This window comes from Fundulus heteroclitus, chromosome 1 (genome assembly GCF_011125445.2).
Source record: "Fundulus heteroclitus isolate FHET01 chromosome 1, MU-UCD_Fhet_4.1, whole genome shotgun sequence".
In the NCBI taxonomy this organism is placed as follows: Eukaryota; Metazoa; Chordata; class Actinopteri; order Cyprinodontiformes; family Fundulidae; genus Fundulus; species Fundulus heteroclitus.
This window is the reverse complement of record NC_046361.1, coordinates 11,820,814-11,837,225: the sequence shown is the minus strand read 5'-3', so window position 1 is coordinate 11,837,225 and position 16,412 is coordinate 11,820,814. Positions and strand designations below refer to the sequence as shown.

Sequence of the window (16,412 nt, the reverse complement as noted above, 5' to 3'; positions counted from 1 at the left end):
ATCCTGTTACTGCCCTCCAGCCAGTCATGAAAACCTCTGTCCACACACTGCATGGTGTCTCTCTGTGTCTAGGAGTGCACTGGACTTTTCAGACCGCGGTAAAAGCGTCACAGCCTGTTCTTCTTTTCCCACTAATGTTTCAACGGCAATAGTCTGCTTCCATTCTTCCGCTTTAAAACGGAATGAAGTTCATATTTTTTTTATTCGTTTGGAAAGCGGACAGATTTACGGTCATCGGCCTGTCAGCAGAAGGCATTTTTAAAAAAGAAAGCTTGGAGCTGGAGCGATCTGACTTCAGCTGGCGTACTTTGTTGCCTTTCCTTTTTGATCAGGTTCTCCGGAGTGCATCTTGAAATGCTTTTGGGAAATCCAGGCTGTGAGGTGTTTGTTTTAAAACCAAAAAGGTAGCATCCTAGTGCTCGCACTGAGCAAAGCACGAGCGCCGCGGCTCTTACTGTCGGTCTACGTATGACAAGATGTGATGATGATTTTCAAAGAAAAGAAATACATATATAAATCTATAAATATATATAAATATATATATATAAACAAGTAAATGTTTCATGTAGCTGAGACGTTATAAGTTAAGAAGAAGCCATGAGAAAAATGTTGATTTGTCAGCATCATTTCATCTTCTCCCTGTAAAGTGACAAGTGCATGATCTGGACACCATATCTTCTCCCTTAAACCCATCCGCTGCTCCAGCCAGCCTCTCCGACCTTTGACCTCCCACCCACCATCTCGATTCAAGTGTAAATACCAGACATGAACCAACCAGAGTCCGCTCCAATCAAACAAACGTAAACGCCACGAGGGACACGTCCTGTACAACCACACGTAACTCTCCCGACAAGTCACCAAACACACAGACACATGCACAAGAGGCACGCGAGAGAGAGAGAGAGAGGCCTTTGTACCGCTAGCAGCCACCCCAGCTGCAGCGTACGCCAAGACCAGAACTCCCTGCCAAAACTTGTGCTTATTTTTTGTTTGTTTTTGGGGGTTTTTTGAATAGGAAAACGACAAAAACTAAACCACAAACAGGAGCAGTAATAACGTTGACAAACCGCATTGTGTTTGTATGTGGCTGGCTTGTACGGACGGTTTAAAAAGTCATTATTATACTTCAAGAAAAAGAAAAAAAATCACTGTATTCGGATATGGAAAAAAAAAAATATTGGTCTGTGTAGAGTTTCTATACTTGTTGTGTTTGTTAAACGAGATGACATCTAAAAGAAAAAAAATATATGAAAAATATTCTGACTTGCAAGTTCAGGGTGGATCATTGCCTCATGAAGACAGAGGGAGGAGGTGAATGAAACGATGAACATCTGGGGGGGTGGGGTGGGGGGGGGGGGACATTAAACTAACCCAGCTGATTGAGGAAAAAAAAAGAAAGTCAAAACAAAAAGAGCCTAAAATCGACAACAAAGTGTTCCATTCACTGTTGTAAGTGCAATGAGCTAAACTTCCTGTTTCCCTATTGTAAAACCTTGTGTATGTTTCCGTGTATTCCTCCTGTAAAATGGGTGTAGTAGACCTGGTGCATCATGCCATGTAATGTGATGAATGACAAATTATGACCTTACATTTCAATCAGGAAAATAAATAAAAGACAAATATATAAAAAAATATATAAACAACAGCTTGTAAGTTTTCTTTTGCACTCTCGTGTAGGTGGATGCCAGAACAATATTTGAGCATCTGGAGCGTCTGGGGTTTAACAAGGAAGAGTTTTAATCATTTTATAAGACAAGCAGATCATTTCAAGCCCAATTAGTAGAAGTTCACCGATTAATCGACATCGTTCTGCAGCAGGTCTCTCTGAACTTTAAATAACGGGTCTGGTTGCTCGGTTCTCTCTGCCCTTTTCTACTGCCAGCTCAGACTAAACAGTCATCCTAGGCACAGCGGTCTATTTTCACTATGTAAGGAGAGCCAATTTAAGCCCAAGACTGCATCACAACATTAATAACGTTTTGGTGGTTTATTAAATTGATGTCAGCATTTTAGGGGTGCTGCATGCTGTGTGGAGGTAACAGCAGCGATAACTCATCCAGGCTTCATCACGGTCACAAAGGCCGTTGCAAATTGTGTTGGAAATGACCTGATCAAATCAGCTTGAGACAAGGTCAGAGGAAAAAAAAAAAAAACTTTAAGTTGGAGGATGGCAACACATTTTGGTAGGTGTGCTTTCACTCAGAGAGAAAAGAAAGTTTTGCACTAAACTGCTCTGATGTTCATCTTGAGTTCTGAGATATGTACATGCAATCCAACTAGAATCAAAACACCTCAGCGGTTTTCTAAGAAAATGTGTTATTTCTGTGGACATTTGATATGCAATCCTCCTCAAATGCTGGTAACAACCCACCCAGTCCACACATACAAAACAGTCTAATAGTACATTGTTAATAACTTGAATTATGCGTAATAAATTACACCTTTAATCAAGACATCCCTTCGTCTGTATAGACACATATGGCATTGAAGCTTTCAGGAGGAATATCTCATCACTGAAAAGCAAGACGAGGAATATTCTGCATGAGTCAAATACCCTTTTCTTTGTCCATCGTCAGATCTTTTTTTCCCTTTTTTTATTTAAATTGTACAATAAAGCAGCAACTTGACTGGGCTGAATTTGTCCTCTTACAGGTCAACTTTTCCTAATCTTTATTTCTATCGGGTTCTGGTCAGTTGTAAGAAGTGAAGGGCAGCCAAAACAAATTATAAATGAGTGTGGCCAAAAGTACAAAAATAAACTACAAAAAAAGTCTGAAGTGTTTAAATTCTTCAAGTAAACTTCACACTTTTGTTTTATAAGTAAAATAAATAAATAAATGACACTGATCTCTGTACTGCTTTTATTTCTGTTTAATCTAATAAAAATTAATCCACTTAATCTAACTATTAAGCTAATTGTGGCTGTGCATTCGACAGATTCCCTTTTGGAATCGTTTGATTTGCAGCAGTGGGAGGTTAGAGTAACAGCAAACCATTTAGAGCTGGTAATGTCCACTTTAGGGGACTCATACATACATTAATGAATTTTAGTATCATGGATACACAAATGTTTTATCCCACCCAACTTATTATTTGTACCTCTTGTAGGGCGGTCTGAAGGGCTAATTATGCAGTGAACCCCACTTACCCGTATTATTTGCAGTGTGCTTCCCCTGCTGAACACTCAGAGGATGCAGCCCAGCTTTACTGAGAACATGGAGATGTAAACAACCACAATGTGTGGCTTGGCTCCGGTGGTGTTGTCTCGCTTAGATGAGGCCTGTCTGCAGTATTTGGAAAGGTTACCAGGAAGCACAGGGGCCTTTTTGTCAATAGCATAAAAAAATAATAATATTAAATCACTGGCAGCTCTGGAAGTGACCCCACTTGGTTCCCTTTCAGTGCACCTTTCTATCAGATTTCTGAGGACAGTCGGACATGTTTTGCTCTAACCTAAGGAGCTGAGCTCCCGGTTCCACTTCTCCTCCTGGATGTGCCCAACGACACACATCGCTCTACAAATAGAGCGCAAGCTGAAATCCTGCTGCTTCACACACGAGCGTTCACATCAAGGATCATGATGCGACTCGGGGAGACAGACTAATACTCAGCAACAAAGAGTCTGCGTTATAGGCAAGTCCAAGAAAGCTGGCCAGAGATCTTCGTATGGTAGCAGACCTCTACGATTAAATATGTATAATTGCGCGATTGTAAAGTAAAAGCAAAAAAGATGCTAAAATGGGTGGGGTGGTGGAACCACAGATCAAAAATCAAATACTCCACATTTCAGGCTACAAGAAAATAAATGGTAATATGTTATAGCTTGTGGAATGTACATTTTCATTTTATGTCTTTTTTAAAGAAGAAACGAGTCTAAAACTCAGGAGTTTTGGTCAGGTTTGATGATTTAGTAAAAACAACGTAGCGCACCACAGTAAGTCCCCTTTAGGATGATCAGGGGAGTAGAGGGGTTGAATAGGACTGTGAGATGTTTAATTACAGCATATAGCTATTACTCTACAACAGCATTTCTGCATTGTTTAAATATAAAGCATGAGCCACAGTCAAAAAACATTTTTATTAGAATTTTATTAGTAGACCCCCCTCCCCCTCCCCATTCCTAAACCAACTGAGCTGTCCACAGCATGGATAAGACCCCCTTTTACAGCCCCTACCTTAAAATAAAATATCTGGTACAATGTTCTCACCACAAAAAAAAAAAAAAAAGTTTAAATACTATAAAAATAAATCAATTGCACAAAATAATATACCATTTTGTTTGTGATTACGTCTGAGGAGCACATGTACACACACTAACAATGACAGAAAGCCTGGAGCGGCCGAAGCAGCACGAAGCCTAGAACCGGTGAAAGGACAGAGAGATTAACGGGCCGACTGGCAGAACCTCAGCGCTCACACACGCCACTGTTAAAGACACGTTAACCAGCCAATGAGGTCGTTACAGGAAGCAAAACTAAGAGCAAATCAACAGACCGGTGTCCCCCGTGTGCATTCATCTTACCGAAACGTTTGAGAAGTATTCAACTTTACCCTCCTGTGATGGTGCAGCCTTTCTTTCTTACTTTTTTTTTTGCTTGTTTCTTTACACAGAAAAGTGATTAGTGAGGTTTATTAGCTGAACATGTCTGAAACAGAATCATCCATCACCTGGATGAATGCTCCTACCACATTTCTGGCAAGTTTTTAGTAGTTCAGCAATCATCTCCTAAAAGCAAAGACGACATAAACGATAAACAGGGATTTTAAAAAGGAAAAAAAAAAGAGTGAGACAAATCAAAGCAACAAGCATTCATTACAGTTTTAAAAGAAGATGTGAGTGAAAAGTTATGCTGAGCTGAGATTTGACATCGCTAGTTGGTTGTTTTGTTTGTTTTTTCAAATGTTCACAGGTCAGAGTGGATCACAGGGTGACGTTTTTGCCTCTTCATAACTTAAATCCCTACATTGACATTCAAGACAAATCTTAAAATGGGTCATTTGACTGCTTTGGCGTGTTTTATTTCAGCTTGAGTTTGCGCGTAGCGGTGCGTTTAAGAACCTTTCAGCCAGGTTTCACCATAAAAACAAACATCAGAACCTGTGATTGGAAAGTACGACCTTTCATCCTTTCATGTTACCCCCCGCACGCTGGGCCGGGCAGCTTTAATGACCATGCAGGCTTTTAGGCAGCATTATTGTTCCCTCTGGTTCTGCTGTCACAGAGCTGCCTGACCAGTTAATAAAGCCGGTCGGTTCTGGAGCTGCTGTCCGAACTTTCATTCGCTAAATCGGCGGGTTTTGTTTTTAGGCTGATCCATTTCTGGACGAGACAACGGACCCCAAAGGCACGGACGGACATGTGCACCTGCAGCAGGACGGAGGCTGACAGAAGACAGAAAACTACAATCGGAGTCTTTTTCATTGGTCGTTTTTTACACTTTAGTTGTTTGTTTTTTTACTCAAAGCAGCTGTTTTATCGGCGGTGGTCATTGGCGTGTTTTCAAAGAGCATTTTTTCGTGGGGGAGATGCAGAGACCGCCAGAGACAATTGATCCAATCGGGCCAGTGAGCGCCGAGCGGCTGCGTTCTAGGAGATTATTACAGTGAAACACATTAGCTTGTTTCCCCTTCCTTCACAGCAAATTAACTCTCTCCTGTGACTCACACGCATTGACACGGCTGATGTGCAGCTACCGATTTACGCTTACAGACTCTCCTTTCCGCTCCTCGGCCCAACAACAACGGTTACCTATGTACGTTTGAGCTTATTAAAAGGTTTAGTTTAGTGCCCCAGAACAGGATGTGGACGCACGGGTGGGTTGTAAAGACCAGTTTTTGACACCTTTTGTTGTTTTTTTTTCAGACTAATATTTCATCAAGGTTGCGGTGTAAACACAGGAGTGAGACTATGTAAACATCACCAACATCCTGCAGATTTAAAAGTACACAAGTATCATTTTCCAGCCTCGCAACAACCAAAAACCAGCTTGTTTATATATATATATATATATATATATATATATATTCTGCTCTTCAATTGAGCTCATTTGTCTAAAAAATACAAAAAGAAAGTCATGGATTACCTAATAAACCCAGTTTCCCATGTTTCCATTTATTGTGTACGAACCGAGCGTCGGAGCGAGCCTGCGTACATGCTCTCCTGGTTAGTAAAGTCACTTTTTACAAAAAGACACAAAGGAAACGGCAGCTTCAAGTGAGGAGGACCTTCATTTCTGAGCTCACTTTGGATCACTCTGATGCGACTTCGGTGTTACTGGGCGAGTAAAAGGAAAAGCAAAGTGTTTCAAGGGGAAATGAGATGCAGACATTACTCGCTGTAAATAATCAGTCCAACGGTAGATGCAGACATTTGTTCCATAAACGTCTTCCCCATTTATTTGTAAGTGTTTCGAGTCTTTTAGAGTTTCCGGATCCGTCTTCAGCCAAAGGAACATTCACATCCCTGATTTCCTTTGTTGACTGGGTGTCCCTTTAAATCCACAAATCCATCATGGAGGTTCACAAGGACCAAGTTAATGTTTCCACTTATCTATTTCTTTATAAGTCATAGGCAACTGCGCAGAGGTAAGGCAGCTGAAAGGAAAGAGTATGATTGCAAAGTTGTTGAATGTTCAGTCTGTACGTGTGACTCTGGATGAGAACGTTTCCAGCTCTCTGCTGATGGGATTGCCCAGAAAATAAGTGATTTTTTTTTTGTGCTCTGTATAGTGCCGGGGCTGGGAAGAGACATATGACGGCCGTTTGTCTTATTTTCACCACCTCCCTTCGAGTTGGTGAAAGTAAGACAGATGTGAAGACAGTCTTGTGTACGACAGATGTTCGGCTTCTCCTCCAACCAGTTTGTATGAAGGCAGGGAGATGGCGATACGAGCAAAGGTGGTTGTATGCATTTTTTATCAACTCTCTTTGCCAAAAGGTAAACTGCAGGTTAAAGACCAGGCAGAGGAGGAGGAGGAGAAAGATGAAGGCTAGCAGGCTATCAGTATAGATCTGGAAGGTTTTTGTAGTTCCTGTCGAAGTAGCCGCCGCTGTAGAGCCAGTCCTGGGAGCCGGTGTGTGGGTTGGTGCCCAGTTGGAACCACCTGAAAAACACATCAAGCTCATCTTTATTAGGTGTTTTTTTTTTTTCAACTGTTTCATTAAACTCCCGTATTTGTCCGACTATAAGTCGCAGTTTTTTTTTCATAGTTTTGCCAATACTGCGACTTGTACATCAAATTTAAATGGTAAATCACACTGACCAAGATGAACCAAATAGTGTAGCGCCCAGACAGAACCCCATTAAAGGCACGTCAGTGAAGCTAATAACAGCTAGCGCTAGCTTACAGCTCTGTTGTCCGGGCGGTTTACAACTTTACTGATGCACGTGAGCTTTATGTTGCTCTGAATCATCCGTGCTGTACTCTTAGCTTAGCACGTAGCACCACTACGCTCACAGTCTAATTTCCACGTAATGCGCTGACGAGAACTTTCCCGGTTGGAGTTTCTGGCTTGTTATGCTAATTTACCCCATTCAATCACCCAGGTACGTTCCATAATGTTCAGACGATTAAGGATGCAGCTGTGCAATTGAATAACTTCCCTTACCAGATTAAATGTCAGTCTTTAGTCTTGGATTGTGTGAAATAAATTTCTAAATAAATGTGACTTATAGTCCGGTGCGATTTATATGTTTTTTTTTTCCTCTTTATGACGCATTTTTGATTGATGTGATTTATATTCCGGAGCGATTTATAGTCCAAAAAAATACGGTATACTTCATTTACGTTCTTCAATCATTAGATTTTTAAATAATTGCATTTTCCAAGCATAAACGAGGTCATTTGTTCAGTTTCGGTGCTTTAGGCATGGCAAGTTTATTTAGCAGCATTCATACACAAGGTACGCTGCTTGAGTCATTTGTGGTCACAAACTGTTTTTCACTTTTGATATTTGATGTTTCATAAAAAAGTTAACATATTGAGTTGGTTTTAGGGCCAACATTTACATAATTTGAATCAGTTTAATTTCAGATGAAGAGTTGTCAGACAAAAGTACAATGGCTCCCTCTAGTGGTTAGCAGAAGAAATCCAGGTTGGCTAGCAGTTCCCCATTTAAGACTGAAATTAAAAATACAAAGCAATAGAAATGTCCTTTCTTGGCCCTCAGTGGGGAAATGCAGGTGTACCTGCAGCAAAGAAAAAAGGCACATGGACGCATGCAAAGACACAAGATGGGAAAATACAAAGACCTAAAGTAGAAATGACAGACCATACAGAAAGAGAAGATTTAGAGCATTCAAAAAATGAAGTGCAGTTTTTTTTAAAATAGCATGCTAGGATAGAAAGAAGTTTGCAACTAAGGATTTTTTTTTTAAATGTACAAAACGTGCATTGATGTCTGTGCATAAAGAAAAGCAGCAGACCATTTACATGAAATGGAAAAACAGCAGGACTGTAAACACATGTTGAGTTTGTTGGGAGCAGCGATGGTTAGAAACCCTGAGAGCAGCTGGGAGGAAGGATCCATGATAACTCTCCTTTGTGCACCGAGGATGCAGCAGTCCGTCCGTGAAGGAGCTCCCCACCTCTGCAACACCCATCTGTACGCAGCATCTAGCTGTTCCTAGTATTCATGTATTTCTATTGTCCCTACCAGTTAATAGGGTTGGCTTCAGACTTTATAGCCACTTTTATTTTTGTTTAATCAGTTAAGCGCGTGGTGCCTGGACTGCTATATGCATATACTTTACACGTTCCTTCTGCTTTTGCTTTTAGTCACGCTTAAATGTTTCAGATCATCAAACTCACTTTAATATTGGATAATAAATTAATAATTTCCTTCATTAAGAGAAGGAGCTAGCCAAACCAGCCTGGTCCTTTGGGAAAATAATGTCCCCCTAACCCTGGGATAAATCCAATAAAACATCTCTATGACATCATATTAGGTCCATGTGATGCCAGCAGGCTGCACCTCAGGCGGTCCAGGAGGTCAGTGATGCCCTGGTCAGGACCTGGGAGGAGATACCAGCACACCATCTCATGAGGAGCATATCCCAACACTGTCAGCCACGAATATCTAGTTGTGCCGCCCTTAGCAGCAGCAACAGACAGTTAGTGAAAACTGGGAAGAAATCTTTAACATCGCCACTGGTGAAGTTTGATCAACTCTCATTTGCAGAATTGTTTTCAGCTCTGGACTGTGGAGCCAAAATCCTCACCTGTTTCTGCTTCCTGTAACCTGTCAGGGTCAAGGTCCGTCTCTAACATGCTGCCCTAATTTTAGGTCAGATGTAACGTGACCCACAGCTTCCAAAAAGTTTCCCTTTGTGCCGTTATTTTTCCAAGAATCTTGGGGATCATCAGGACGGTCCTTAGCAAATGTGAGGCGGGAGTTTATGTTTCTTTCGGTCAGAGGTGGTTTTGGCCAAGAGAGACAGAAAGAGAGCGCGAGAGAGAACGTACGCATTTATCCGCCTATCTCATTAACTGATTTTTAGATGTTTGGGGTTGTTTTATGACCTCCTGGTTGAATCGTTTATGTTCTCATGGAGTAATTCTGGTTCACAACTAACAGGTGGGGAAAGCCCAACAAAGACTTGATTTCCTCAGAGCGTTAAAGCGCGTTCTCCTCCAGAACGCTCTACAGACCAGTGATATAGAGCCTTCTGATGTATTGCTGGTTCTCCAGATGCTGTCAGGAGAACAGGAAGAACCTGCAGACTCCAGGTTTGCTGGTCTTAGAAATGGCTTTGCAATCCCAGAATGACCGTTGGTGACATTGTTTTCCTACCGTTGTTGATTCTTTTCAGACATGTTGCTTTTTGAGATATTTCCACCGTCAAAGAACATCTGCAGGTCAGGTAATAATGAGGCCTGGGCTTGGCTTGTGAAACAGAGGTCAGCTTCCTTATAGAAGCAGTATAATCACAGTTAATTTGTGATTAAACAAGGAGGGAAATTCGTTTTTGATGATTTGAAATGTTTTTTTTTATCTAAACAAACAACAAAAAAGAAGCAAAAACAGGAGATATTTGTGAAGGGACAAACACTTTATCACAGTGGTTAATTTTTTTAGGTGGACCAAGATGAAAAGGTTTGGGGAGCGCTGTTTAAAGTAACTGGGGTTAAGCCGGGCATACCCTGTGCGATATTTTCAATCGTAGTACTCATAAACTAGCCTCGTGAGACCATCCTGATCTCGCGAGCTTTCAAGGTTTCACTCGCAGATCAGTCTGGATACTCTCCGTTGAAGAAAATTTGGAGCCGTTCACCAAACGAACGTCCAATCAGCGTTGGCTTTGAGGCGGGTTGAGATGTGACGCAACGGGAAGCGCGTCAGTTCAGTCTTAACAGCATGGCGGCTTCAGCCGATGAAACTAGCGTTAGCGTGGCTATCGAGCAAGTTTTATCGGAATTACAGAGTATTTCTTTGCTGAGCTAACGAGCCTTTACCTGCAGCAGCAAGAGAAGCTTGGCTTGTGGTTGTGTTTTCGTCGTCGCTCATAACAGAGTGACGACGAATCTGATTGGTTCATTTGGCCCGTCTATCACCAACATAGGCCAATCAGCTAACCAGTATTTTCGCCCCTTCCCAAAATTACTTCAACGGAAGGTTTCCAGATGGATATGCGGAGCAAATCTATCTGGCGGAGTCAGGTAACTCATAAACAGCTCAAACTGTACGACGACACTACAGGGTTTAAAAGTTCACAGCTCACCATATCTGTCCTTACACTGTACGGTCCGACGCTCTGACGCGACCTGACTGCTCACACTGTACGGCTAAAACCACACGTCGCACTCAGCCCCGTAGAGAGATGGCGCTACTCGGACTCGTCTACCCGGAAGCCAAATGTCAACAGTAGAAGAAGAAAAAGGCGGAAGTGTCGATGCTCGCTGTTAAAAATTAGGCTCACTAGAACGAAACGCGCTGCCTTGGTAATTCTACGAGTTGCTCCTCCATAGTTTGATTCCATGTCACATGTACCTCCGTCATGCTTCTCTCCACTCCTATGTTTTTGTTTGAGAAGAAGAAGAAGAACCTACTTGTTTGCGCATGCGCAGTGCACATAAAAACTGTACCGTTGTTGCCCGAAAAGGACAAACACTCGTACAGTGTATGCCCGGCTTTAGAGTGCATGTGTGCAGTAGCTGCATGTTTGCTACCTGGGGCTCCACTCCTCGTTCTGATTGGCTCTCTCCTTCCGCGCAGCTCTCTGCTTCTCCTCCAGTCTCTCCTTCTCTTTGCTGGCCTCGTCTGAGCAACACAGCGCAGAAAAGCACAAGGTGAGCACGTTATTACCAGGGGTGGTTTAAAATCAGGACATGCACACTAAAACAAATCTTGCACCTTTCTTTAAGCCTTTGGATAACTCCCTACCCTAGATAACGAGAGAAGACCTTTAAATCAACTTACCTATGTCACCATTCTCCATGGCTCTGATGTCGGGCCTGAAGCGACAGTCGGTCGGGGCCAAAATGGCCTCCATGCCAGGCTCCAGCTCATTAAGAGCCATTGCAAAGTTGGTGAAGTTGTACATCTGAGTAAAGTGTATAGATACGAGACCGGTTAACCAAGCCACAATCAATTTAGTCGGTTTAAACTACCAGAATGCTTTTAACCGTACTGACTGATTCAGGTTCCAGCCTCCTGTGCAGCTTTAGACAGATACCTTCGCAGAGTGCGGTGGCCGGGCCTGTATCCTCCACAACAAAGAGCTTCCTGGAACAGCATTCACCGACTTGAGGAGCTCAGGCGAATCGGATTCGTCGCAATTCTCGGCATTTTCAAGCTCCTCCTGGAAAAAACGACTCGCTGTAACTCCCGCTGCACAGGAAAGATGCTTTCAAATGTTCAGGGACAAACGGGACCTCTCTGAAGAACTGACTTCTGTGAACTGGCTCTACCGGCAGGTACCGCCTACTTCATCATTATACTACTTCATCTCCGTATAAACTGTGGTCTGAATCTTTTTTGTGTACATGGGCACATGTACACTAAAAGCAGCACTGGATGACGTTTACCTGAATATGACCAATGAGTAAGCTGAGGACACCAACAAAACAAAACTGACTTAATTGGGCGTCATTACAAAGAAACAACGACTATAATCTTGAAAAAAAACAGACGTTGGCTTGTTTATACTGTGGCAGACACTCAAATTCAGCTCTTCTCACGTTCTTCTTGGTCTTGTCGTCTTTCTTTTCCGACTTCTTGTAGGTCTCGTAGGTATGAGGGTTGACGGCCCAGATGTACCCGGTCCACTTCCCATAGAGTACACAGAACTTCTTTTTACTAGACAGGAAAAAAAAAAAGTGTATTTGGGATGAAGAGGAGACGAGAGAAGAAAGAGACAGGACAGAAATATCAAAACGAATTATAGATGAGTCGGTCAAGAGGATTTATTTAAGTTAAGAGAGAAGGAAACGTAAGAATGAAGTAACCAGTCAAAGAAAGGCGGTGAGCAGAGATAAGAAGACGAGATAAAGCAAGCCAACGTTTACAAATATGGTTAGAATGATGTTCACATTTATGCAAAACAGAAAATTCTCAAACCTCTTTTCTTGGATGTATCCTTCTACTCTGTGCAGATCTTTGCCAAGCATCCCTGAAGGCTTAAATTCCAGCACACACTTCTCCCCGGTGCTGCAGAACATGAGAAGAGAGCAGGAAGAACAGCCCTTTACTCACCAAACCGGACTGAACCGAAGGCCATAAACAGGCCAAGAATCTGAACGTGAACTCTGAGCATTGCTTCATGACAAAAAGGCTTTTGCTTTATAAATTAGGTCTATGCTTAAAGCTTGGTGTTTATCTGAGAACGGTTCAGAAGTCCTGGTTATTTTTACTATCCAACACCAGAGTTACTCATCCCTGTCAATCAGATCTAAAACACAATAAGGAATAATAATAATAATAATAATAATAATAATAATAATAATAATATTGTATTTTTTCCCCTTTTATTCCAGACAGAAATCTAATTTCGACTTTCCAACAGCGTGCCAGAACCCTGTGTTTTCCAGTTCCTGCAGCAGTCAGCAGTCAGTAAGCGGTGTGAGTGTACTTCAAACCCCGCGGAGTGAATCAGTGCAACTGTGTGAACAAGACACACGACCAGGCATAAACAAAGATAACCAGAGCCTGGTAGAGCTTCCCTGGGCAAATATAGACAAAAGGAGTTGTTGTTTGTTCTGAGCGAGCACACAGAGAGGAAGCGGGCCGCAGTCTCCAATATCCCAGAAAACAAAAACGGTGCTTTGGTTTCTCTCCTCTGGTCGGCTCCACGTTGTGGGTATTTATAGTTTTAGGCTCGCACTGCAAAAACAGAACTAGAAATAAGTAAAATGTTCTTAAGATGAGTGTATTTGTCCTTGATTTGAGCAGGTAAATAAGACTATTTACCAATAGAATAAGATTTTTGCACTTAAAATAGGAACAATTCATCTCCATCATCTTATTTCAAGTGCAGGATGTCTAGTTATCTTATTTTAGGGATCAAAATACTCATTCCATTGACAGATAATCCATTTTACCTGCTCAAATCAAGGATAAATACACTAACTTTAAGAACATTTTACTTATTTTTAGATCCATTTTTGCAGTGCGGAGGTGAATACGGCCCACTGTAGTCCACTGGTTCTGTAAAAATAGCCTTTTTTCTACTTTAACAGGTTTCCTGCACATTTTTAATTAAAAAAAAATCCTATTTTCAGATCTAAATTTCAAGATATTTGTTTCTGTGCGTCTTAAAATATTGTGGATCATTTGAGAATTACAGCAAATGTTAGCCTCTAAGTTGCCTAAGTAGTAGTCTGGTCGTAGAAACTTAGCGAACTGGACTAAAATAGATCAGCTCTATTTAAAAATCTGTGGCTCTGGGACTAGAGCATCCTACCATAAAGGCAGATCCTGTGAAACACAGTTTGAAATGACATGAGACAGCAAACAACTGACAGGTAAATTATTAAAATGTAATCTAAATAGAAATCATTATTTAAATCCAAATAAATGTGAAAGCTACCGCATTTATTAAGCATCGTTAGATTATTGTCCTCAAAAAAATTAAGTTAATTGGATATTTTCACACTAATCTATTCATTGAAAACGTCAAAAGCTAAATTCTGACTTTTCAAGAGTGTGTAGGACCCCTGCTGTGACACACTCTGTTAGCGACATCGTTTCCTTTTACTACCTTGGTGATTTAAAGAAAAAGACGCAAAGCACTTGTTGTTTATGTACCTGTGGTTGATTATTTCCATTGTGCCATACTGCTCTATCCACAGCTTGCCCAGGATGATGTTATGCACGCAGCAGGTGGGGTTACTCCATGTGTACACCTCATTGTGCCTGAAGGGAAGAACAGGTGGAGGGGGAGGAAGAAGCCAAGCAAAGTCATTAAACATAACAAGACAGAAGAAGGAATAAAAAAAAAAGGGAAAACGTGACAAACAAATAAAACAAGCATTTTTATCTTTTAATAAAAGTCTAAGCGTCTCACTTCAGAAGCTCTAATGTCATTGTTCCTCTTGGCTCTGCCTCGACACTCTTGCCCCAGAACTTGAGCTTGGGATAGATGGAGCCGTGGAAGACGAAGTCCCCGGAGAGGCTCTCTGCGTGGAAGGCACTGACCGGAGGATGATGGGACACCTGCTCTGACACCAGCCGGTAACCCGGATCCTCTCTGAGGAAGAAGAGAGCAATGAAGCAAACTAACTGGTGAGGAAGGCTGAGCTTCAACGGTGTGCGTGTATGTTTGTACCTGATGAGTTCGAAGGTCTCTCCCAGCAGTGGGTTAAAGGGTTTACCGGTTCTTCCCCACTGAGACCCTACTGCTGATATAGCAAAAGAAGCTACCATCTGCAATAAAAGAAAGGCAGACCATGACAGCATGAGGAATTTAGGTAGGAAGCTGCAGGAAGAACATATTTTGTGTTTTTTTGGCAACTCTGCATGCAGAAACAAATTAGCAGGTCGTCTGTTAATATCTAAACTGAGTTATTTAGACATATATGGACTTGATCTGCATTCTGCACAGAAGTGCAAAGCAAAGTGAACGTAGACGATAAAAGAAGTTTGCACGTTTCTCTGACCTCCATGCGCTGTAAGGAGTTGGACAGCTCGCAGGCTCTGTTGAGGAGGCAGGCGTGCTCCATGTACTCCGTGATCCTCTGCAGAAAGCTCAGCGGCTCGTTGAAGGCGATTGGCATCGTGATCTTGGACAGTTCCTGTACACAAACAAAGAGAAAAATCAACACAGATCGATTCCTGACAGAATATCGGTGCCAAATTCTTTGAATGGTAAACAAGCGTCTCTAATTATGACAGCCTCTGTCCACAGTGGAGCACATCTCGCGTCCAAACAGGACAGAAAATTTGCGAAGCCCACCACTGCCATGTCTCCAGATCACTGGCTGTGTGCGGCTGTTGCTGCTTTATGGGGGAAAAGAAAAAGACACAACTACAACTATATGTTTTTAAATTCTCCTTCTCACGTATAAAGGCCTTAATAATCGAGCTCCATCATATATCAGAGCTCTGATTACCCCGTATGTTCCTAACAGAGCACTTCGCTCTCAGACTGCAGGTCTGCTGGTGGTTCCTAGAGTCTCTAAAAGTAGAATGGGAGGCAGATCCTTTAGCTATCAGGCTCCTCTCCTGTGGAACCAACTCCCAGTTCTGGGCTGTAGCTTAGCTACAGAATAATTTCTGAAACAAGAGCTAAGTAATAAAAATGAAACAAAAAATATAATTAAAGACCCCAGTGTTAATAAGCTGCGACAATTACAGTTTTTAAAATTTGATTTTGTTTTCACTGTGCATGATCTTCCGTACGTGCCTGTGTGTAAGAAGGAGCTGGTGCCAAGCTTTTTGCTCCTGTGCTGGTGCTAGACGGAGCATTTACACAAGCAGCAGGTGTTTACACATACACACACACACACACACACACACACACACACACACACACACACACACACACACACACACACACACGTTCATTAGTTACATACACCTGTTTGCAGGCGGAACAGCAGGAGCAGAAAGCGTTTCTCTCCTGGCGCTAAGAAGTCCCTGTGTGCTGGAAGTCAAAGCCACTGCTGTTGTGTACTGCTGCTACATTCTCTCTATGCATCCTCCGCCTGCTGCACGCTCACAGGTTTGGTGCTGTTAGCGATGGTGGAAACACGTAATGTTAAAAAAAAGCTGATCACATTGGCCTGGAGCTGATGTTGGCAGTGGGAGTCTTAAACGCTGCTCCGAGTTTGATTTAGAGGCAAAGATTGTGTTTCATTACTAAGGCCTTTTGTGAGATAGGCGCGCTGAGCTCTGAGCACAGAGCATTACTCATTAACCAGATCTAAAACAATGTTACCTCCGCTGAGATGTGTTCTGCGTGTGGCGACTTTGCA

The 16,412-nt window shown here is 42.1% G+C and overlaps 1 protein-coding gene across 1 annotated transcript in view; it reads right to left on the bottom strand.

Moving 5' to 3' along the window:
- Positions 1–4,583: 4,583 nt before the first annotated feature.
- The window catches only part of LOC105929126 (oxysterol-binding protein-related protein 2), a 30,982-nt gene continuing 19,153 nt past the window's right edge, over positions 4,584–16,412 (bottom strand). The window contains exons 5-14 of the mRNA XM_012866768.3: positions 15,096–15,230; positions 14,765–14,862; positions 14,504–14,686; positions 14,245–14,352; positions 12,559–12,648; positions 12,180–12,297; positions 11,675–11,800; positions 11,419–11,542; positions 11,169–11,259; positions 4,584–7,103 (exon numbers count right to left, since the gene is read on the bottom strand). Of these exons, the coding sequence (XP_012722222.2) occupies positions 7,001–7,103; positions 11,169–11,259; positions 11,419–11,542; positions 11,675–11,800; positions 12,180–12,297; positions 12,559–12,648; positions 14,245–14,352; positions 14,504–14,686; positions 14,765–14,862; positions 15,096–15,230 (1,176 nt within the window). The 3' untranslated portion in view covers positions 4,584–7,000. The remainder of the gene's footprint in view (positions 7,104–11,168; positions 11,260–11,418; positions 11,543–11,674; positions 11,801–12,179; positions 12,298–12,558; positions 12,649–14,244; positions 14,353–14,503; positions 14,687–14,764; positions 14,863–15,095; positions 15,231–16,412) is intronic.